This window comes from Pipistrellus hanaki, assembly GCF_964339955.1.
Source record: "Pipistrellus hanaki genome assembly, chromosome: 5".
In the NCBI taxonomy this organism is placed as follows: domain Eukaryota; kingdom Metazoa; phylum Chordata; class Mammalia; order Chiroptera; family Vespertilionidae; genus Pipistrellus; species Pipistrellus hanaki.
In genome coordinates this window covers 3,397,599-3,420,268 of record NC_140507.1, presented here as the reverse complement: position 1 = coordinate 3,420,268, position 22,670 = coordinate 3,397,599, and the positions used below count along the sequence as shown (strand labels likewise).

The 22,670-nt window shown below is 59.2% G+C and overlaps 1 protein-coding gene across 1 annotated transcript; it reads left to right on the top strand.

The window, feature by feature from the left end:
* Positions 1–1,578: 1,578 nt before the first annotated feature.
* On the top strand, positions 1,579–7,797 carry MSX2 (msh homeobox 2). Its single transcript, XM_084885449.1, has 2 exons — positions 1,579–2,050; positions 6,120–7,797. Exons 1-2 carry the CDS (start codon positions 1,684–1,686, stop codon positions 6,542–6,544), a joined length of 792 nt encoding a protein of 263 aa, XP_084741575.1. The 5' UTR covers positions 1,579–1,683; the 3' UTR covers positions 6,545–7,797.
* The last annotated feature ends 14,873 nt before the right edge of the window (positions 7,798–22,670 follow it).

Here is a 22,670-nt window from a genome sequence, read left to right as displayed (position 1 = left end):
TTTATCCTCGGGAGATTCAGATAATGCCTGTTTGCCTACCCTGACCCAGCAGTTTCACTCCAGGCAGAGGTTGGGGGGGAAGGGAGTGAGGGAGGGAGGGAGGAGGAGGAGGAGGAGGAGGAGGAGGAGGAGGAGGAGGAAGCAAGGCATCAGAGAGGTGCCCTGGCAGTGGGTCTGGGGGTCAAGTTTCTAAGACCTGAAGTGCTAGGAGCCCCCAAGCCTCGGCCATGTCAGTACCTTCCTTACGAGGCTGTGGTTTAGCAAGCGCGTGCTGTGTGCAGGGCCCTGGGCTGGGGGGCTTCTGTTTACCTGCTCACGTGCAGGAAAAATGGTTCCTATCCAGGGGCCAGCAGCTGCCGGCCGGGAGTCACTGGAATCTCGGCCCAGCGGCCTGCAGACACCCCAGGCCTGCTCTCCCCTTCCCGGGGCGGAGAAGCAGAGGCAGTGGTCAATAAGGTTGGAGATGAATTATCCAGGTACAATTGGGAGTCGGGTGAGATCTCTCTCTCTCTCTCTCTCTCTCTCTCTCTCTCTCTCTCTCTCTCTCCTTCCTTTTAAAACCAGGTGTAATGTGTGAAAATGTGCTTCCCCAAAAGGTCCCAAGGCCTGGGGTGTGCAAACTCGGAACCCTGTACTTCTGAGACCTGAGAGAGAGAGAGAGAGAGAGAGAGAGAGAGAGAGAGAGAGAGAGAAGGCATTCGATGCTATCTTGCTTGTTCTTCCCTGTCTTCCTCCAAGGCAAATACTGGCACCAAACGCACACGACAAACATAGGCCCAGACAAACGCAGGGACACAGAAAGAAAGCGCCCGAGCTGGAGGGAAAGGCTGGGCAGGAGCCACCAGAAAGGAGGTTCAGGGGAAAGGAACCGGCCACCGCCAAGAGGGCACTGGTTACCCTTCGCGTGGAAGACGGGACCGCTGGCTTCGTTTGTCCAGTCGGGACTGTTTGGGACAGGGCAGCCCCTGACCCTCTCCCTCTGGGTCTCTCTCGGTGGCCTCCCCTCTGCCAGGGGGCTTAGCGGGCGCCCGTGGGCACTCCCTAAGAGCCAAATACCCTTCCAAGGGCCCTGCACTGCCACTCCCTCTCCTAGGGAGGCCGGCCCAGCTTCAGCGCCGACCCCTAACGTGGCAAAGGCGGCCCAGCCTTGGTGCATACATAGTGGGCGCTTCCTTCCACGTCTTTGCACCATCAGCTGCAGACTCTGAACAGGATCCCGCAGTGCGGGGAGGGGTGTGACACAGACCCGGGGTGCCTTTTCCAAAGAGGGGGTAAAAAGGAGAGAAAGAAATGGGACTCGGGGAGAACTTCCTCTTTCAATAATCGGCCTTAATGACGCCCTGGACTTTTTTAAGTTCTGGCGTGATTATAACCCTTGAGGGATCGCCTAATAACCACTCTGCCGACTGCTCCTGTAATTAACTCCTAATTTATTTCAAACAGGGGGCGGGGGGGGAGGGCAGAAAGGACCGGCCTCTGCCGCGGGAGCCAATGGGAGGCGAGCGTGCGTGACGTCAGCGCCAGGGCGGGCACGGATTGGCGGGCGCGGGGCTCCCACTTCCCCTCGGAGCGCAGGCCCGGCGCCCGGCGCGCCCTCCCGTCTCCCCCCAGAAAGTTGGAGCCGCCGCCGCCGGGCCGCCAGCCGGAGTCGCGCGCCGGGACCTCCGCGGGGGCACAGGCGTCATGGCTTCTCCGTCGCGAGGCAAGGACCTGTTCCCGTCGGAGGAGGAGGGCCCGGGGCCCGGGGGCGCCGAGGGGCCGGCGGAGGAGCGCCGCGTCCGGGTCTCCAGCCTGCCCTTCAGCGTGGAGGCGCTCATGTCGGACAAGAAGCCGCCCAAGGAGGCGTCCCCGCGGCCCGGGGAGAGCGCCGCCGCCGCCGCGGCCACCCTGCGGCCGCCGCCGCCGCCGCCGCTGCCCGGACCCGGCGCCCGCGAGGCGCGCAGCCCCGGCGCGCGGGCCCAGCCCTTCGAGGCCGCCGCGGTCAAGTCGGAGACCTCGGAGGACGGGGCGGCGTGGATGCCGGAGCCCGGCCGATACTCGCCGCCGCCCAGTGAGTGCGCGCCCGGGCGGGCGGGACGCCGGGGGCCGGGGGGAGCCAGCCGGGGCGGCTGTCCAGGCGGGGGGCTCGGAGGTCCCCTGCCCCGTGCGCCCCGGGGAGCGGGCGCAGCCGGCGTGGGCCCCCGTTCCCCCCGGGGAGCAGGCACAGCCGGCGTGGGCCCCCGTTCCCCCCGGGGAGCAGGCACAGCCGGCTGCATCCATCCCGGACGCGCCGTGGGCGCAGCGCGTGGCCCGGGTCCCCGCGCGGAGCGCCGCGTCGCTCGCCGTTGCGGACTCGCCCGTCCGTGCAGGGCGCGCCCCCGCCGGGTGTGCGGGTCGGTCACGTCGCTTATTTTTTTCTTTTCTCGGTGCCCACCAGGGCCTGGGGAGGGAAGGGGGTGTGAGTTCACAGCCCCGCCAGGTGTGCCCTCCTTGTGACGGTGAGCTGGCCGAATCTAGCCGGATTTGGGGTAGAAATCCTCATCTCCCCTGGGTCCCGCGACGGGAAGGCGGCGGAGGCTGGTGCCCGCACCTCGCCCCCAAGTCCCCCTCTTCGCTGGGAGCGGGCCGGGCCGCAGCGCGGGTGCCCGCTGGGCTCAGCGGTAATTACAGGTTTTTCTGGGCGCCCGGCTCAGCAGACCCCAGTCATCCTGGAGCCTCCAGGTGCAGGCAGAGGCGGCGGGGACCTGGGGTTAAACATCCCCCCGCCCCCCTGCTCAGACACCCAGACTGGGTTTTAAGAAGACTGACTTGACTGGCAGTGGCCGGATTGGGCTGGGGCCCTGGTGTCCCAGCCAGGCTGCTCTGGGGCGCCCTGGCCCCCAGACCTTGGATCCTTCTCCCCAGGGGGACCCAGCAGAGGTCCTCACACCTGCACCCCGCTTCCTGCAACGAGGCGGGCGGGCTGGTGGTTGGGGAGTCGGCCCAGGGGAGGGAGGTGGCTCCTTCAGCTTCAGCATCCACGTTGGGGCCCTGGGGCCTCCTGCAGGTTGGAAGTCACCCTCACAACTTTGAAGTCTCTCCCGGGCCCTGAAGAGTCCTCCTCCCGCCGCTCCTCTCCGGGAAGGTGGGCAGGAGGGGGCTTGTGGAGGGACGTTTTATGCAAAGTCATCAGAGGATGCCTCTCCTCTCCCACCCGCCCGCCTCCAGGCTGGAGACGCACCGTATTTTGTGAACGAAACCAGGCCGGCTCCCGGCTTCGGAGGCTGTCCCCTCTGGCGCCTCTCTCCACCCCGCGAAAAACTCCCAAAGATCCCAAGGGCGTGGGGATTAAGGCCTCAAAGAATTTAAATACAAGTTTGCCCCGTGCTTTATGGCGCTTTATCCGTGTTATCTTATCTGATCGGTGTGGCTTCTGGGAGCCCTGGAGGATTCTCAGCCGAGTCCGGCGGCTTCCCCACTCCCGGAGAGGACGGGGCGCGGGAATGACAGGGCTCTGCCGGGCCTGCTAACCCGTCCTCCTCTGAGCCTCGGCGCGGGCCCATGCTGCTCACCCATTCTACTGATGGGGAGATAGAGGCTCAGACGCTCTAAGGGACTTAGTAGGCCCGACAAATACCGAGAGCCCCACGGGCTCCCAGGCCCGGGCCGATGCCCGCGGCACACAGAGTTGCGGGCCTTCCAGGCAGACAGAGGTCAGAAGGCCCACTTCCTCCGGCCTCCAGGTTCCGGGACGCTGCTCCCCGCCGGACTCTAAACAGCCCCGCCACCGAGCGCAGCCCCGCGCCCCTGCTGAGTAAGGCCGCCTTGGGCCCTGGAGCCGCTGACCTTCCCAGCAGAAAAGCCGGAGGTTCCGAGAAAGGACTTCATTTTAACACACAAAAAGCGGGTTATTGGTGCTCGGGCCTGCGAGGCCCGGGAGTGCGGGGGTGGGGGCCTGGGCCCGGAGCTCCCGGCGGGCGCCTGGGGCGGCCGCCGGGCCTGGTTTTGTTATTCAGAGGAAGTAGGATAAATGCTGTTTTGCTTTGTATAATCGCATCCTTCCTCCGCCTGGTTTAAAATGGGGGGTTGGGGGGGTGCGGAGTGGTGGGCCCGAGAGGAAGCCTCCCAACTTCTCAGCTTTGATGCACGTGTGCGATCCCGTCTCCTGATTTATAATTCACACGCAGTCTCCGGAGGGCCCGGGCGGGCCCTGGAGCTGCTCCCCGCGTAGCGCGGGCTCCCGTGTAGACGCAGGGGCTGGGGACCGGAGCCCACCGCCGGGTCCTCCTGAGCCTGGCCGTCCCCAGGCTGAGGGCGTCCCGGGCCTGGAGGCATAGATGGTGTGGCTAAGTTTATTTGTAAATTAAGGAGCGGGTACCCCGGTTTTCTCAGGCATCAGCGTATGCAGAAGGTACGCTCCTGCCGCCCTCCTCGCCCACCCTCCCAGAATGCAGGCTTTCTGGTTGATGGCTGAGCCCCCTGCCTCTTTCCTTCCAGTCCCTGAACATGGTGCTGGTTAGTCACAGCACCCAGGGCAGGCCGGCCCACTGCCGGCCGGGACTTGTGCTGTGTCACCCTCCCGTCTGAAGTGTAAACTCTTTGGGCCACCAAAGTCACAAAACGAGAAATGCGACATTCTCCCCTCGAGTCCTCTGGAGTGACTAGAACCGCGGCTCCACTCGGAAAATTAGCCCAGCTCGTAAAAGCCGGAGGCAGCGAGCTAATTGTGTAGCAGCCTGCCCCCAGCGCCGCCCGCCTCCCCTCCCCTCCCCTCGGGGAAGGAAGCCCTGGGCGCACGGACGCCCGGGGCCTGCCAGGTGCCCGGTCCCGTGGCTTCTGTCCCCGAGGCCGGTGAGACACGGAGTCGGACGCCGCTGGCGTGCCTTTATGTGGCTCGCGATCGCCTTGCTCTGAGTCCGGGCGGCCCGCGGAGCACGGGCTCAGAGCGAGGCCGGGGTGACGGAATGTCAGCACACGCGCTCCGCTCAGAGGCGGCGAGATCCCCCTGACTTTGACGTTTACGGCGAGCTAATTTCTCCCTCCTTCTGGGTGAAGTTTGTATTCCAGAAGCTCCCGGCCACGCAGCTTAGCCCCATCTGTGCGGTGATGCTCACGTTTTATCATCTGTAGCCGGGATGGGATGACAGCTGCGGCGGTTTACTGCCGGGAGCTGATTCCGGCCCCCCCCCCCCCCCCAAGATGCGAGTAATTCGCCACAGACCCGGCTGCAGGGTTACCCTCCGCCAGCGTGCGGAGGCAGGCCCGTATGTCCTGTCAGTCCAATGCACCCTGGTGCCATTATCAGACCCCTTTCATTTCCCCTCTCCGATGGGATAGGTCAGCATCCACGGGAAGTGAAGATTATTCTGAATCCATCCTCCCGTATTATTGATTTTTGGTTTTAGAGCAAGAGCAGAAGAGGGAGGGAGGGAGGGAGGGAGGGAGGGAGGGAGGGAGGGAGGGAGGGAGGGAGGGAGGGAGAAGCATCGATGCTTTGTTCCACTTGTTTACGCATTCTTAGCTGGTTCCTGTATGTGCCCTGACCAGGGATTTAACCCAAACCTTGGCTTTCCCGGAAGATGCTCTAACCCCAGTGTTCTGGCAAACTGCGGCTCCTGAGCCACATGCGGCTCTTTGGTCCCATTGAGTGTGGCTCTTCCACAGAATACCACGGCCTGGGCTTTAGAAGTTTAAGTTTAAAAAATGTGGCTCTCAAAAGAAATTTCAATCGTCGTGCTGCTGATATTTGGCTCTGCTGACTAATGAGTTTGCCGACCACTGCTCTAACCAAGTGAGCTACCCACCTTCCTTCCCCCCAACCCCCATTTTAACGAGGGTAAATTATGCTCAGAGAGATCGGGTGTTGTCTTAGGAACCACTTGACGCCCTAGACTTCGGAGGAGCCTGCTCTTAGGGGTTCTATTTCCATCGCTCGAAGGCTCTTGCTTTCCCATAAAGTTGTGTTACACCGTGACATTCCCAGACGCTTTATTAAGAGCCTCAATTTTTTTAAATGAGTTAATTTATCTATTTAAATATGGTCTTCCATCCTACCCCCTCCTCCCCCCAAAAAGAAAGAAACCACCCACCTGGTGTTGACAGAGGTATCTCTGAAGGATGCCGAGGGGCCTGGCCGCACTAACCGCTCTCTCTGCCCCCAGGACACCTGAGCCCCACCGCCTGCACGTTGCGCAAGCACAAGACCAACCGCAAGCCACGCACGCCCTTCACCACGGCGCAGCTGCTGGCGCTGGAGCGCAAGTTCCGCCAGAAGCAGTACCTGTCCATCGCCGAGCGCGCCGAGTTCTCCAGCTCGCTGAGCCTCACAGAGACCCAGGTCAAGATCTGGTTCCAGAACCGGAGGGCCAAGGCCAAGAGACTGCAGGAGGCCGAGCTGGAGAAGCTGAAGATGGCGGCCAAGCCCATGCTGCCCTCTGGCTTCAGCCTCCCCTTCCCCATCAACTCGCCGCTGCAGGCCGCCTCGCTCTACGGCGCCTCCTACCCCTTCCACAGACCTGTGCTGCCCATCCCGCCCGTGGGACTCTACGCCACCCCGGTGGGCTACGGCATGTACCACCTCTCCTAAGGAAGAGGCGCCCGACTCCGGACCAGGCCTGTGCCACGGGCCCCGCCCTCGCCAGGAAGCAGCGGCGCCAGCACCCTGCTCTGCCAGCCTCACCGCACCACCCTGAACAGCCAGGCTGGCAGGCCGCGGCCCGGCCCGTCCTGGAGGCTGGAGGCCCCCAACTCCGTGTCCTGGGCGTCCTTTCCCAGACACCCCTCTCCTCTCACCAGGATGGGCCCTGATGGTTTTCTATATAAATATATATAATAAAACGGAACGCGTTTTTATACAGCGGACGTCGAAATCCAAGTTATTTTGAAAGGCGAAATTTATATATATACTTTTTTATATATATATAGCACCCTAAAAGACTGCTGAAGTTCATTTGTGTAGGGTTTTTTTTTTCTTATAGGGGGAGACAAATTAAAATTGCTGAAAGGTAATGATTTGGGCGGGATGATCGGCTTTTGCTAAAGGAAAACTTATTAGAATTAGACAGATAATGGCTAGGTCATAGATAGGGACTGAGATTCCTCGAGGGACAGGCGCGGCCACGGTACCGTACCGTCTTCCATGCGTTAGACTAATGAGAGGCTCTGTATCCGGCCCTGTCTCTCCCCTCCCCCGGCACACTGTTACCCAGTTAAAGTTTTACTTTTTCTTTTTTAAGATCAATAAAAGGGGGCAGAGAAGACTGAGCCAGCCTGGGGGGACCGGGGTAAGGTGGGAAATGGAAGTACAGTACTTCCTAATTCCTCTCCAGGCTGTCGCTCAACTCCAATTCGGATCACTGTCTGGAGGAATGGGCGGTTTCTGTGAAGTGCTAGGTAGTCAGTCCTCAAACATTGCAAAAGGGATGGGGGGGGGGGGGGATATAGTGAATTCTCTGCTTAAATTAATGTCTGTAACCGTTACCTATGTGCTCCGTATTCCTGGACAACGAGTAGATCCAGAGAGAAAGAAAAGCCATGCTTTGTCTGTGTGTGTACCTCTTGTATGTGCTGAACATATTAGGGAAATTTATATACTTTTTTTTAACGTGTGGGGGGCAGAGGGTGAAGCCATGTTTGGACTTTCTAAGAACCCGGGTGTCTCAGCCCATGTAGCTCCTGTCCCATCCATCTTCCCCCCCATCTCCCATCCCTACTCCCCCCCCCCCACCAGTACACTTCATCCCTTTGAAAGGGTGTCTTGTATAATTTTATATATTTTATTGAAGAGTTATTTCTTATCTCTTATTCCGAATTAAATTAAACATTTGTTTATTGCAGTCACGTTTGTCCCAATTTAATTCTTTCAAGAAGCAATCTCGCTCTGTTCTGTTCTTCCTTGGGCTTTGCTCAAAAAATGCCACCCAAATTGGGGAAGGGGGGGGCCTGCTGATTTTTATTATTTTAATGCGAATCAATCAAGCGTTTTGGCCAGATTCAGCGGGGGAGGGGGTCGGTCCATTGAAAATAGCAAAACACTTTGAAATCCTTCCCCTGCGTTTGGCTCCTCTTGGAAGGAAGGGGGGGTTGAAAAGCCAGTGAAAGGGCAGCTTGGGCGGAAGCAGCGGGGCCGAGGCCGAGGCTGAGGGTGCCGCCAGCATCTGAGCCTTGCAGATGGTCAAGTGGAAACCTTGAACTTGAAATTTACCTTCTACCAAAACAACAAACGGACTCTGAGGGAAGGGCCCCGGCTCCTGGCACATGGGGGTGGTGACTGGGTGCTCCCTCCGGAGGGTGTCACTGCGGCCCCTGCCCCTTGCAGCCTCTTCCCGGAGCGGCCGGACTAACCCTCTTCCCCGTGGTTTGTGGGGGTCTGGGGCGAGTCCCCTTTGCTTTGCAACCTCCGCTGGATGCAGAGGAGGTCAGCCTGGGCATGAGGCACCCTACTGACCCAGTGGGCGGGGCTGAGGGCACCTTCTAGGCCACTTGGTGACGCACAAGTGAGTGAGGAGGGGCTGCTGGTGCCCCCCCCCCCCAGGTCTGATGAGAAGCTCCTGGGGCCCTGGACATGGTTGAAGGGGAGGCGGGAGGCTGGCGCTTTGGCCCAGATTTTCTTGCCGATGGCCTGAGCTCGGGCCTCACAGCCCCGCACAGAGCCCAAACCCGGCTCCCGTCCCTGCTCCGGTCCTGGCAGAGCCCTCGGAAGTGCCCAGTCCTTCCCAACTGTGCGGCCTCCCGGGCCCCAACTCCCAGCCCGGCCCTCGTCCGCCTTCCCGTTGAAGGACGCGCTTGCCAAAGCCCAAAGCCCTTCCGGTGCCACCATCAGCAGCCTCCTCGGGTCCCAGTTAGCCCGCCTCCCAAGCTTCCCTTCCCGGCACCATCCGGGATGGGAGTCCGGAGACCGGGCTGCCCCAGGCGGGGTTCTCCACCCCAGTGCTGCCTGGCCTGCGGGGTGGGGGTAACTGCCCATGACAACAGAAGTCCCAAATCCCAAAGGCAAGCCGCCCTGGGGAGGGGGAGGAACTGCTCAGGCTCAGACTCCTGCACCTCACTGCTCGGTGGAGGGGCACCAAGCTGAGGGCTGAGCCAGGTTGTGGGGGACCCCGCCCGGCTCTGGAGGCCTCGGAGCCTCCCAGGGAGCTGGTTCAGCTGTCCTGAGGTCCCGCTTAGGGAGGCCGGTTCCACCTTCAGAGACCAGGCCAGCAACCTTGGGGCAGAGGCCCCTGACTCCCAGGCCCCCAGCACTCAGACCCTCCCCTCCCCTTCACCGCCTTCAGCCACAGCTTCCCGGAAAGACAGCTCTGCTCTCAGAAAGGGGGGAGAAGGGAGGGAAACCGTGTTCTGAGCACCTCAGTGGGAAACCAGCTTTCTCTGGTCCGATGCCTTTAGCTACTGCACACCCGTTGGGAGGTGCGACCCGCCGGGTCTCAGGGGTCCCAGCCCGGGAACCCCAGGCGGAGCAGTGGCCCCTGAGCACTGGGCCAGCGTGGGGCGGGCTGCGGGGGGCCAAGGCAGCCACATAGGAGCCTCAGACCCGATGTGGGGCCTGTGCCGCCTTCCCCATCCCACAGCTCTCTCTGCATCCCCTTCCCTCCCCCCCTAACTGCCAGGGGTTCCCACCCAGAACCCCACTTCCCCCTCCTGGGGCCAGCGCCCAGCCCTCGGAGGGGGTGCGGGCAGGCGGGCAGGTAGGCTCGAAGGCCTGGCTGGTTGAGGCTCAGGCGTTTACAAGGCAAACCGTCTGCCCAGCGTGCCCCCCCGGCGGCTTGAAAAGAGGGCCTTTGAGGGGACCTCGCCGGCCAGAATGCAACTCCCACGGCCATTCTTCGCCATAAAAGCCGCGCATTTGCCACGGGGCGCAGAGGCCATTCCCCACCCCCGCCCTCTCCGCGGCTGGGCCTGGAATAAGCATAAACCCCCTGAATAAAGAACCGGGAACCCCCCCCCCCCCTCTCTCTCTCTCTCTCTCTCTCTCTCACACACACACACACACACACACACACACACACACACACACACGCCACCCTCTGAAATGCGGGCCGGGGAGTGAGGTTGATGACGCCCGTTTCCCCTTCCACGTTCAGTAAAACAATTTCCCCCTTTTGGCGATGTTGCGGCATCTTGAATGAAGCGGGTCCCAGGGCTGGCAGGAGAATCGGAGAATCGGCTGTCAAGTACTGGACCCCTCGCCTCAGAGCCCCCTCCCCCCCCAGTCCCCGTCTCCCCACGACCCCTCCCTGCTAGGAACTAAATAAAAAGCAGGAAAATTACTTTCCAAAATAGCCCCGCTTCAAAGCAGACCCGGGCCGGGCTGCGGGGATCCTGAGCCGGCCCCGATAAGGCTCCTAATAATCAAATCCAAACTCCATCCACCTCCTCCGCCTCCGCCACCCTCCTCCCCGGACCCTCTGCATTTGTTGATGAAAACACTTTGATGTCCCAAACAATTATTATTATAATTTTAAACAACCTGGTATTTTCCATTACTAACGGCTCGGGCTTTGAAGTTACACCTCATAATTTCCTAAATTAAATAAATCATTTTAAGTTTGCACTGGGAGGCTTTTAATAGCAGAGAAAGGAATATCATTATCTTATTGAGACCCAATTGCGGCGGCTCCAGCCTGGCTGTAGCTGGGGGCGAAGTAGGCTCCCTCCAACAGACACACTTTATTAACCTCCCATAACTCTTGAAAGAACATTTTTATATTTTCTTTGATTTCCCCCCCTCCCTCTCTTGTTTTAAAGCTGTCCCAACCTTTAATTAGTGCCTAATATGAAAAGCATTATTTTTTTAATGCTATGTAATTTACCAGCGGCAACAGGCCAAGCGAACAATTGTTCCTCAGACTCGGTTTTTCACACAGGGCGAAGAATGCCGCTCCAAACCCAACTTTTCACGGGTGGTTGCACTAATTAATACAGTGTCTGCGGCTCCCGGGGTTTAATATTGAGGCCTACGGGGCGGAAGGGGTTTAGAAGTCCGGCTCCTGTCGATGAATCGCCCTCGGATTTCTTTCTTTCACGCTGTGTGACCCTGTCTGTGGAGTCAGCACAGACAGACACTGTTCCCTGGCCCCGCACGCCCCGAACCCCCAGTGCCTCCAACTTGGGTTTAAGGCTTGGGAAGTGGGGGACAGGCTTGGGGTGCAGGGAGCCCCCCTGTGAGCAGGGGGCTTGTGGGAAGGATGCCCCTCTGGCAGCCTGGAGGGGAAGAAGCGGGCCGGCTGGAGTCAGGCCCTTGGGGGCAAATGCCAGCTCTCTGGGGCACCGGGCTCCGGGCACGGAATTGCCCGGATGCGGAGGGCCTGGCAGGGGGACTGGGAAAGGGACCCAGGAACCCAGGCCAGCTTTCCCCTCTCGTTTCCACACTCTTGTCTCCCACTCCCCATGCCCATCTCCAGTCCCACCCCGCCGGCCGTGCCCAGTTCCCATCCTCTCCTTCTTCTCCACGTCTGTCCCGTTTTAAGTGTTTTTACACTTTTCCTCTTCTGCCTTCTGACTGTCTAGACGAGTCCTTTCCGAGCCCGTGCTCCTCACTTCTTTTCCCCGCTTTTCTTCTCTTGTTTTCCTGCCGCTTCCCGCTTCCTTCGCGTCTCTTAGTCTGGGTCGGTTTTCTGTGTCTTCTCGTTCCCACTGTCACCTCCTCCCCCGCCCCCTCCTCCGCCTCTGTCTCCGTCTCCCTTCTTTCTTCCCGGTTCCAGCGATTTCGTGCCGGATTCCAGAGCCCAGCCCTGCCCGCTCCTCCTGGCGCTGCGCTGCGCTCCGGCGCGGGGGCCCCGGGCCACCCCTGTCCCCCGGCGCCCGCCTCCCCGCCGCACCTGGCGGGCCAGCCCGGGACCCCGGGCAGGAGGAGGGAGCCCCCGGGGTCTCCCGGAGCCGGGGCGCCGCGGCGGGAAGGGCCACGCCGGGCCGGTAAGGGCCGAGTCCCCGCGCCGCCCAGCCCGGCCCCGCCCGCCGCCGGCAGCCCGTTTGAAGTCGCGGGCCCGGCAGGAATGCGGCCGGGTTATCAATCACGCAGCTGGATCCCCAAGGTCTCGGCCTAATCACATTTAATTGCTCGTGGAGGCCCGCTCCCGCCCCGGGCCGGCCGCCGCGCCAATTACTCCCCGAGCGGCCGCCACCGAGCGCCGACACCCGCCCGCCGGCCCCCGCCGCCCCGGCGCCCGCCCCCGCCCGCCGTTAGCTCTCACCCGGTCCCCGGGAGCCAGCCCGGCCCCCGCCGCCGTTAACTCACACCCGGTCCCCGGGAGCCAGCCCGGCCCCCGCCACCCCGGCCCCCGCCGTTAACTCACACCCGGTCCCCGGGAGCCAGCCCGGCCCCCGCCGCCGTTAACTCACACCCGGTGCCCGGGAGCCAGCCCGGCGGGTAATCACAGCCCTGTTCACGGGCGCTTCCCGGGCCGGCTCTGCCCCGCGATCTACACCTCCCCGCGCCCGGAGCCTCCCCCGGCCGCAGACCGGCCGCTCCCTCCGCGCCCCGGAGCCGCCGACCGGTCCCGGCGAGAGCGTCCGCGGGGCGAAGGCAGGCGGCGCCCCGCCGGCCCGGGACCTGCCCCGCCGGCCCGGGACCCTCCCCGCCGGCCCGGGACCCTCCCCACAGGCCAGGGACCTGGGGACCAGGGACCCTCCCCGCCGGCCTGGGATCCGGCGACCAGGGACCCTCCCCGCCGGCCCGGGACCCTCCCCGCCGGCCAGGGACCCGGGGACCCGGCGGCGGCGCAGGCGGAGGGCGCGCGCACAGGGCAACGGCGCCTCCCAGAGGCGGGCGCGCACCTCCCCAGGTACTGCCCTGGCGGCGGCTCCCCTGGCGCCCAGCCTGGGGGTGTCCCCGTGTGTCCCTCTCCAGGGGAGGACCCGGGGCCCGAGCCCGCAGGTGAGCTGGGGGCGGAGAGGGGAGCTCGCTCTCACTCTGGGACTCTGGCCTGTCCGCTGCCTGAAGGCCAGGAGCGGGGGGTGCGCTCACACCGCAGAGCGGAGGGTGAGCCTCAGACAGAGGCTGCCCTGGGGGCCAGCAGCGGGCATCAGCGGCCCGGTGGGCCCGGAGCCCCTGTCCGCCCAGCGTGGCCGCTGCGCGCCGGCCCCGCCCGGAGCCGCTGCTTTGGGAAGAGCGCGCGCGTGTGCAGTGGGGAGGGGGTCATCCCAGCCGGACACCGACAAGGAGGGGCCCAGGGCGGCCAGAGGGCTTGGGCGGTGTGCAATGCGCGGACATAAGCTGTGCAGCGGAGAAGCCAGGCACAGCGCTCACACCTATCGCAGCCCGCTACGCTGACTCCTTATCCTGTACCCCGACTGGTCCAAGATACCATCCGTTATTATCACGTGCATTTTGTATTCCACTGGAAAGGAAGCGTGTCCAATTGTGATATATTTCATTCCCTAGAATTTTGTTATACTGATGATCAGCTCTTATTAGGAAGAGCTCTTCTAAATAATAATAAAAAAATAGATAAAATGGATTGGTGTCATCGAAAGCCAGTCTTTGCCTTTATTCTATCCCCTTTCTTTTCTAAAAAATATATTTTATTGATTTTTTACAGAGAGGAAGAGAGAGTGATAGAGAGTTAGAAACATCGACCAGCTGCCTCCTGCACATCTCCCACTGGGGATGTGCCCGCAACCAAGGTCCATGCCCTTGACTGGAATCGAACCTGGGACCCTTCAGTCCGCAGACCTACGCTCTATCCACTGAGCCAAACCGGTTTTGGCCCTATCCCCTTTCTTAATCCCTCACGTTTGTTTGTAAAATATATTCCAGTTCCCAAAACACTCTCATCTGGCCCTCGAGGCAGTATGTGGGCATAGTAATTTCCCCAGGTCATGGAGGAGCTGCGACTTCCCAAGGTCACCGGGAGGCAGCGCCAGGGGGAGGTGAAGTCCCCGCTGGATTAGAGGTTCTCTCTCTCTCTCTCTCTCTCTCTCTCTCTCTCTCTCTCTCTCTCTCTCCCTCTCTCTCTCTCTCTCCCTCTCTCTCTATCTCCTTCCCCCCCACCCCCCACTCAAGAAAGCCTGCCTGTCTCTGAAAGGGGCTCCTGGGTCGCAGGGCCCGGGATAAAAAGGCTATTTTGGTAGCAGAGCCCGGCCTATTTCTGTTTCAGGGCAGAGAAAGCCTGATGATGGAAAAACTGACTTTGTAAAGAAACGCCGCGTAAGACGCTAAGTGCCTCCTGAAACCCCATCGCCCAGAGCCACCTGAAAGGCGGCGGTGATGGATGAGGCACTTATTGATGCGAAATTGGCCAATTTGGGGAAAGTCTGAGGGCTGCGAAGTATTCACCTCCTCCTCCTTCCCACCCCATTAGCCGCTCGCCCCGTCTAGTCTTTCCGGTAGGGTTTCCCTTTGTTTAGCGATGGGAACAGAGAGGAACCAAAAAGCGTAAAAAAAAAAAAAAAAAAAAAAAAAAAAGCCGGGGTGGGGGGTAGGGGTGGGGGGAATATGATCTGGGATTTGAGGATTCCCGGAATGCAACTGTGTGGTGAAGTCATCCCAGAGTGGGAGGGGGCGGGGCGGGGCGGGGCTCCGTGCGGACGTCATTGCCCCCTCCCGCCCCCGCCGCCCCTCCCCCATGGGCAGCGGGCAGCGGGCACCAGGCCTTTGGGAAAGACCTGCGGATCTCCGTTACTCCCAGGGTTAGGGCCGTCTCTGCCCTCCCGCGGTACCACGGAGCCCCGGCGGCCCGGCGGAAGGGACTGGGATTTCCCTGGCAGAAGCGGGCCAGTGCGGAGGAAACTGGGTCTTAGGAGGAAAGCAGCGATTAGAAGGAAAGGCCCCTGATTTCCCCCAGTGCGGGGCTGATGACAGCTGAGCGGGACTCAAATGTCTCTCTCAGGGGCAGCAATGCCCACGTCTCCCTCCCCAGGCCATCCCCGGCCAAGCCTGGGGCTAGAAAGCAGACACCATGTGCTTTTCAGAACAAGGAAAATAAAATGAATGAGCGACAGGTCTGGCTCGACGTTACAACACTGAACACGGATAGGTCACGGCCCAGGAATGTTTCTGAAATTCTCCGAGCAGAGTGACTCACATTCTCTGCAGCCCACAAGAAAAGGGGGTGCTGTCCTCCCCTCTGGACAACGCCTGGAGGACAGGAGCCCTTCCCACCATCCAGGCCGCGGGTCAGTTCCTTACCGAACTCCGTTTCAGTCCCAGGAGCAGCACAGCCCTGTCGGATCCCCACCCCACCGGATCCATAAGGAAACCGGGCCGAGAGTCCGTGTCACTGGCCGGTCTCACCGCGGTGAATGGCAGAGCGGGGAAGGGGACAGGTGGGCCCCAGGGAGCAGTCCCTGTTTTGTGAAGGATTTCGGGATCGTGTCACTCACAGGAGGGGGAACCAGAATGAAAGACGTGGTTCTGGGGCCTACTGGGTTTCTTTTTATTTATTTTATATATATATATATAATTTTATTGATTTTTTACAGAGAGGAAGAGAGAGGGATAGCCAGTTAGAAACATCCATGAGAGGGAAACATTGATCAGCTGCCTCCTACACACCCCCTACTGGGGATGTGCCCACAACCAAGGTACCTGCCCTTGACTGGAATCGAACCTGGGACCTTTCAATCTACAGGCTGACGCTCTATCCGAGCCAAACCGGTTTTGGCCCCACTGGCTTTCTGAACTGATTTAAAGTAAGAACTTGTCACCTTCCAGGCTACTATCTCGGGCCGGGGCTGGAATCAGGCTGAAGGGCCACACAGTGGGATCTTACGGTCAAGGGTGTCATCATATCGACCACACAAAAGGTTCCGAGTGGAAGTGGCTCGCCCAAAGTCACACAGCCGCGGCGTGGAACAATATACTATACATTCTGTCAAGTTACATCTGTAGCTCAGTGAGGCTGAGCCGATCTCAGCGAGGAGGCCTTGGGAACTCGATTTCTGAGCCACGTGACAGCCGGGTGTCCGGTGCCTCAGAGGGCGGTCGCTCACGAAGAGAGGCCGCCGTCAAGGACACAGGATCGGGGAGGGCACTGGTCCCCTGTGATGTCCGTCCATCTCCATCTCCCACAGCCACTCCAAATCAAAGACATATGTGTGTGCATTTGATCTGATCAAATACTATTTTCCCAAGCTTAGAGAAAGTGCAAGCAAAAGGCCTTTTTTTTTTTTTTTTAAGAAAACTTGGCTATTTTTACTCATCTTGTCACATACCATCGTGGTAAATATAGCAGGCCTGTTGGGCACCCAGGCAAGTCTCCAACTCCATCACACTCTCTTCCAGACACACTGCTCTGGCTATGCCCTCCTTTATTGATATTTTGGTTCTTCTCGCCAATGACCAGCGAATGAGAAACCCACGTTACCCAGCCCAAGTCCAAACTAGCCACTGTGGCTCCCTGCAGGCCAGGGCAGGCAGGGCAGTGGGCAAGAGGGAGGACACTCTGAGGCCACGTTTTCTTCCTCGGCTCTGAACTGTACCCCAAGCACTTAGCACGGCGCATGCTCAGCAAGCACCGTGTTTATTGAATGAATGAAGGCGGAGGTTTGACCAAAATGACATTTGGGGAGCTCTGGGCTTTGCTGATTGTTAAAGCTTTCTAAAATGGACGGGTTTGCCGTGAGTTCAGACTTCGAAAAAGTTGGTTCAGTTCCCAAGATAATAAAAACGATTTGCACTTGGCAAGATGGGCCAGGCAGTGCTATCAAGGCAGTTATAGGAGCCCCGTGGTCCCGTCACGCCTCTGACGGCTGGCACAGCTGAGTATTAAAGCAAGTTTCCTGACCCTGACTGGTGCCTGAGCCAGTCCTTACATTTCACGGGCAAAAAACGTTGAGGACATCGCATTAAATGAAACCCTCCTGAGTTATAAAATCGTCTAGTTGGACCTGGGACACGTCTTTAGAGATTGCTTTACAGTGTGGTCCAGGGGTTGATTCATGGGCCCAGGGACCTGCGTGCGAGGGGTGGAGTCTAGGAGCTTGAGGGGTGGAGTCTGGGAGATTGAGGGGCGGAGTCTGGGAGGAGAAGGGGCGGAGCCTGATGCTGCTGTTTTAGAAGGAGAGACTCTGGAAAAATGTCTTATTTAGAACCTAAGTTTTCTCTTCTGTGGTCTCTGCTGCTGTGGCCCTCACATGTATTTTTTAAAAATATATATTCTATTGATTTTTTTACAGAGAGGAAGGGAGAGGGATAGAGTTAGAAACATTGATGAGAGAGAAGCATTGATCAGCTGCCTCCTGCACACTTCCTACTGGGGATGTGCCCTCAACCAAGGTACATGCCCTTGACCGTAATCGAACCTGGGACCCTTCAGTCCGCAGGCCGATGCTCTAGCCACTGAGCCAAACTGGTTAGGGCCCTCACATGTGTTTTTCAGCGGCATCATGAAGGCATCATGAACACTGCTGCTTCTTGAGACCAGTGATAGGGTTTTGAAGCAATCCAGCACTTCTAGGAATCGGGTGGGAAATGAGACGATAATAATTTCAGAATAAAAAGTCTCCGTCTTACTGACTCTCCTGCTCACCTCAGAGTCGCTGTAGGGCTCCGGGCCCATGATGTTCTCGAGGGCGCAATCACGCAGGCCGCAGGGCCCACCGCTGGGGGTGCAGCAGAGTCCCTTAACTTCATCTTGATTTTCGGGGTCCTTATTAAGAAACCCGACCGCTTCACGCATTCCTGATTCATAGATTGTAAAACTCTTCCCAGCACTTCTCGGAGCCCAGGTTTCTAAGCCCCGGGCCTGAAGGAGGTTTCACGTTACCAGGACCTCATCACTTTCCCCCAATACACAGCGGCCCGTTTGCCGGTGGGTTATGAAATATGATCATAAATTAAAGCGAAATGACTCACGTGAAATGAGTGGACAAAGAGCACTTTGTGGCACCGAGGGCCCCGTCGGATTGTGTTGGTTTGTTCATTGGGGTATTTCGAGGATTTCAGGGAGCCAGGGAGCCCCACCCGTCTGGACAGACGGCAGGCCCGGCGCTCCTGTCTCTGCGAAGCTGCTGCCGGCCCTCTCAGACCCAGCGCGCAGAAGAGACATCCAGGCTCCGCTTCACAGGCGCACAGGCCGGTCACGTCCCCTGCACGTCCCTCCCGGGCAGGCAGGCGGCGCTACAGGGGAGGAGGAGAGGCTCCCAGATGGAGAAGGGGTCTCTGGGATCTCAGAGAGTGGAGACTTTTTTTTTTTTTTTTTTTTTTTTTAAGGAAGGAGCACTTCCAAGCCCTTTCTTTCTTTCTTTCTTTCTTTCTTTCTTTCTTTCTTTCTTTTTCTTTCTTTCTTTCAATATATTTTATTGATTTTTCACAAAGAGGAAGGGAGAGGGATAGAGAGCTAGAAACATCAATGAGAGAGAAACATCGATCAGCTGCCTCCTGCACACTCCCCCCTGGGGATGTGCCCGCAACCAGAGTACATGCCCTTGACCAGAATTGAACCTGGGACCCTTCAGTCCGCAGGCTGATGCTCTATCCACTGAGCCAAACCGGTTTTGGCAAGAGTTGAGACTTTTGCCCCAAACAGAAAATTACAGTGAAAAGACACTGGGTTCATCTCTCAAAGGAGTTAGGGGCTGAGCAAGACCCTCTCCTGGGAGACGGGTGGTGACTTAGTTCCTTAGTGCCTTCGGTATGTCTGTCCGGTCCAGCACTCTTGGTTGGAACGTGGAGAAACAGGCCCAGTGGGAGGGGCCTGCCGGGCCTTCAGGGAGGTGGCGCTGAGGAGGGGCTTAGTGCCCTGAGGGTGCCGGCAGGGAGTGGAGCGCAGTGTGGCCCTCGTTGTCCAGGGTAACCTGTCAACCTGCTGCCCCTGGCCCTGCCTTCAGCAGACGCCCAGCCCTGGTCGCTCTCTACAGTATGGTTTTGTTTTCAACTAGAGGCCTGGTGCATGGAAATTTGTGCACTTGGCAGAAGGCCCTCTCACAGTCTGGGACCCCTCAGGGGATGTCCACCTGCTGGCTTAGGCCCACTTCCCCGGGCCTAAGCTGGCAGTCAGACATCCCTCTGGCAGCCTGGGCACCCTTGGGTGATGTCCGTCTGATGGCTTAGGCCTGCGAAGCCGTCAGCGGGACATTCTTAGGACGGCCGAGGAGGCAGGCAGGAGAGGCTCCCACCACTGCTGAGGCGCTTGCAGCCTTCAGCCGGGCTCGTGGCTGAGCAGAGCTTCCCCTGTGGGAGAGCACCCATCACCAGGGGGCAGCTCCTGCATTGAGCGTCTGCCCTCTGGTGGTCAGTGCGCATCACAGCGACCAGCCCTTCTGCTGTGAGGGTCCCTTTGTATGTTACCCTTTTATTATACAGGCTCACATAGGGCGGCTTTAATGAGGGGAAAGGCTCTGATGTGGGGATTAAGGGTGTGGTTCAGGGGTCAGATGTGTGTGCTCTCGGAGGTGACAGAGCACACCTCCCGGGTCATCTGAGACAGTAAATGAGTCCTTTGGGTAAAGTGCTTGCCGGTGACCAGCCTAAGGAATGCGAGCTGTGACAGCCGCCCTCCCCTCCCGCTCTGTTTCCGTCACACAAAGAGCTACAGAAGGACCACCACTCTGAGCCTACCAAAGCCAGACCAGGGCAGCTCATGTCAGCCTCCTGTAACCGCCTGAGACGCCCCGACCGAAAAAGGGGAGCCCGGAGACACGAGTGTGAGTCCTCACCCCGCCGCTCACCGGCCACGGGACCGCGGGCAGGCCCTCAGCTCTGCCTGCCTCAGCGTTCTCACCTGTGAAATGGGAACAGTCCCGACTCTCTGCACAAGGGCAGCGACCAACGAGGACTACATCGCTCCCTCCGTGCCAGGCCAAGGACGGGCGCTCGGAGAGCCAGGGCATAAGACCACGTCCCTGCCTCTGTGCTGCTCAAGTTCCAGCGGGTAAAACGGGCCGCGAGTGAGCTCCACCATCTCCTCTCGTTCCACAGAGCCGGCCACGGGGTGCGTGGGGAGCGTGGGCGCCAGAGCCCTGGGTCAGGGCTCCCTGACCCCCTCACAGGCGTTCTCACTGGCAGAAGCCGGCATCAGGCGTCTCCTTTCCGGTATAGAATCCTCACACACGTACAGAGGAGGTCGAAGGACCGCACTTGCCGTCACGCGCTTCACCGACGATCAGCTTTGTTACATCAAACGCCTCCCTCCCACTCCCCCCCTTTCCCAGGACTATTTCGAAGCAACTCTCAGGCATTCTATTATTTAATCCATAAACGTTTCACCACCATCTCTAAAAAATAAACAATTATTAGAATACACCCATAAGCACAATGCCACTATCCTATCTGAAAATTGACCACAATTCCTTAATATCATTAAATACCCTGGCAATGTTTCCATCTCCCTGTCTCATAATTTCTAAAAAATTACAACCGAGTAAAATGAATATGGACATAAGCTCTGCACATTGCAATCTGTTGCTATGTCTCTCCGAGTGTTTTTTTTTTTTTTTTTTTTTTTTTTTTTTAAATAAAGCATTATTTCATTTTTATTATATATACTAGAGGCCTGGTGCACGAAATTCATGCACAGGTAGGGAGGGTCCCTAGGCCTGGCTGGTGATCAGGGCCGATCCTGCGGGGCCTTTCGGCTGCCAGCTGGGGCCTTGCTTTGTTCCACACCGCCCCCTGGTGGGCAGCGCACGTCTTGGTGATCAATCAGTCTCCTGTGGGGCAGGGGCTGAGGAGTGGGCCAGAAAGGACACCTCTCCAATCCCAGATCGCAGTCGCCAATTACATCGTCTTCCCAGCTTCCCAGCAACCCCTGAGGCAGGCACTATGCTGTGCCCACTGAAGAGGCCAGGAGTCTGAGGCTTCCGTGAGAACAGGAACTTGCTCAAGGTGACCCCCTCGGTAATCAGTGGCGATGGGATTTGAACCCAGCACGTCTGATGCGCGGGATAAGCTTCCTCACCACTCCACAGCACTCTGCCACCCACAGGGTGCTCATCTGTAGGTGTTAAGGCCCCTTTAAGAAGGGCCATGGCATCTCCCTCTCGGCCTCCACCCTGGGTCCCCGCATCACGGCCCTTAAGACCACTGCGGACACAGAGCAACGCCTTCACCCCCTGTTTCCCCCGGAGCCCCAGCTTCCCTGTCTGTGGAAGCGGAGGATGACAGCCGCCGAGGACGGGACGACGTGACGCCGAGGAAGCACGGAGCACAGAGCGCATGCCCAACAGACAGAGTGAGAAACAGCGAACCGAGAGCTCACGTATTCCGCCCCCTGGTGGTCATTACAACTTGAAAGTTGTATATGTCTCCATCCCCATTTTACGGAGGAGGGAACTGAGGCACAGTCTGTGTCTTAGGCCACAAGGTGAGTAGCGGCACCAACATTGGACCCCGCCCGAGCCCAGGGGCTAAATGAAGTACGGAGTGTGCTCAGCCCCCTACGAGGAGTGCTGCCCAGCAGCGCCCCCCGTGGCAGCCCTGGGGCCTGTCAGCTGCCTGGGAGGGAAGCACCTGCTCCGAGAGGCAAGCTGCCCCTGCAGGCAGGTGTGGGCGCACCACCTCCCGGGTCCCCTCGGCCCTCTGTCCTGTAAACCTCGCAGGCCCCGCTCCCGTGCAGAGTTCCCGCAGTAAGGGGATGTGCACGCATCTCAAAAGGGGAACACCTGCAGGGTTTTCTTTTTCTTTTTCTTTTTAAATATATTTTATTGATTTTTTACAGAGAGGAAGAGAGAGGGACAGAGAGTTAGAAACATCAATGAACAGAAACATGGATTAGCTGCCTCCTGCACACTCCCTACTGGGGATGTGCCCGCAACCAAGGTACACGTCCTTGACCGGAATCAAACCTGGGACCTTTCAGTCCGCAGGCCAACGCTCTATCCACTGAGCCAAACCGGTTTCAGCGGGTTTTGTTTTTTAAAAAATATATTTTTATTGATTTCAGAGAGGAGGGGAGAGAGAGCGATAGAAACATCCGTGATGAGAGAATCATTGGTTGGCTGCTTCCTGCACACCCCACACGGGGAATCAAGCCCACCACCGGGCATGTGCCCTGCCCCGGCATCGAACCAGGGACCTCTGGTTCATAGGTCAACCAGTGCTCCACCTCTGAGCCACACCTGCCACCGGGCTAGGCTGAAGGATGGCTTTAAAGAATTAACTTTGTCTTCAAAACTGGGTGTTACGCCACACAGTTTCACCCCACCCGGAGAGGGGGGACAGGGGGCTGAGGGCCAGTGCGGGCTCACCCCCAAGCTGCCCAATAAGCCTCCCAACCCCGCTTTCCGGTGTTCCCGGAGCCCACGGGTTTGCGTCAGCGGGAACACACCCTCTGGCCCCGCAGGAGCTGGTCTGAGGGGAGTGTTAGGAGGCGGCCTCTCAGGGTAAATCACACAACATGCCTTCGTGCCTGGATCATCGAGGGAGAGTGACAAACCGGAGCCTGAAAACTGGTCGCAGCCAGCATACCGCAGGCCCGGCGCTCGGGCCAGATGTCCGATTTCACCTCCTTTAGCCCAAAATAAAATAGAGTAAATAATTAAAGCTTCGTCTCCTGGCGACCATTCCCATGGAGGGAGGAAGGCCGGGTATTTGTCTGCATCCTCCCTGCCCCGCCCCCGCGCCGGGAGTCACAGACTGGCCACCACAGGAGGTGGAGAAGGGGGAGGGTGGGGCTGGCCCTGGGCCCCCTCTCCCTGCCCCTCCCCCCAGGCTGGTCCCCGCCATGGGCTCCAGGGGCGGAGGGGGGCTTTTATTGGCAACATATGCGGGGGCCACCGCGCACCCGGATGGCCCGGCAGCTCCCAATCCAAAGGGAGGGCCGGGGCCGGGTGACAAA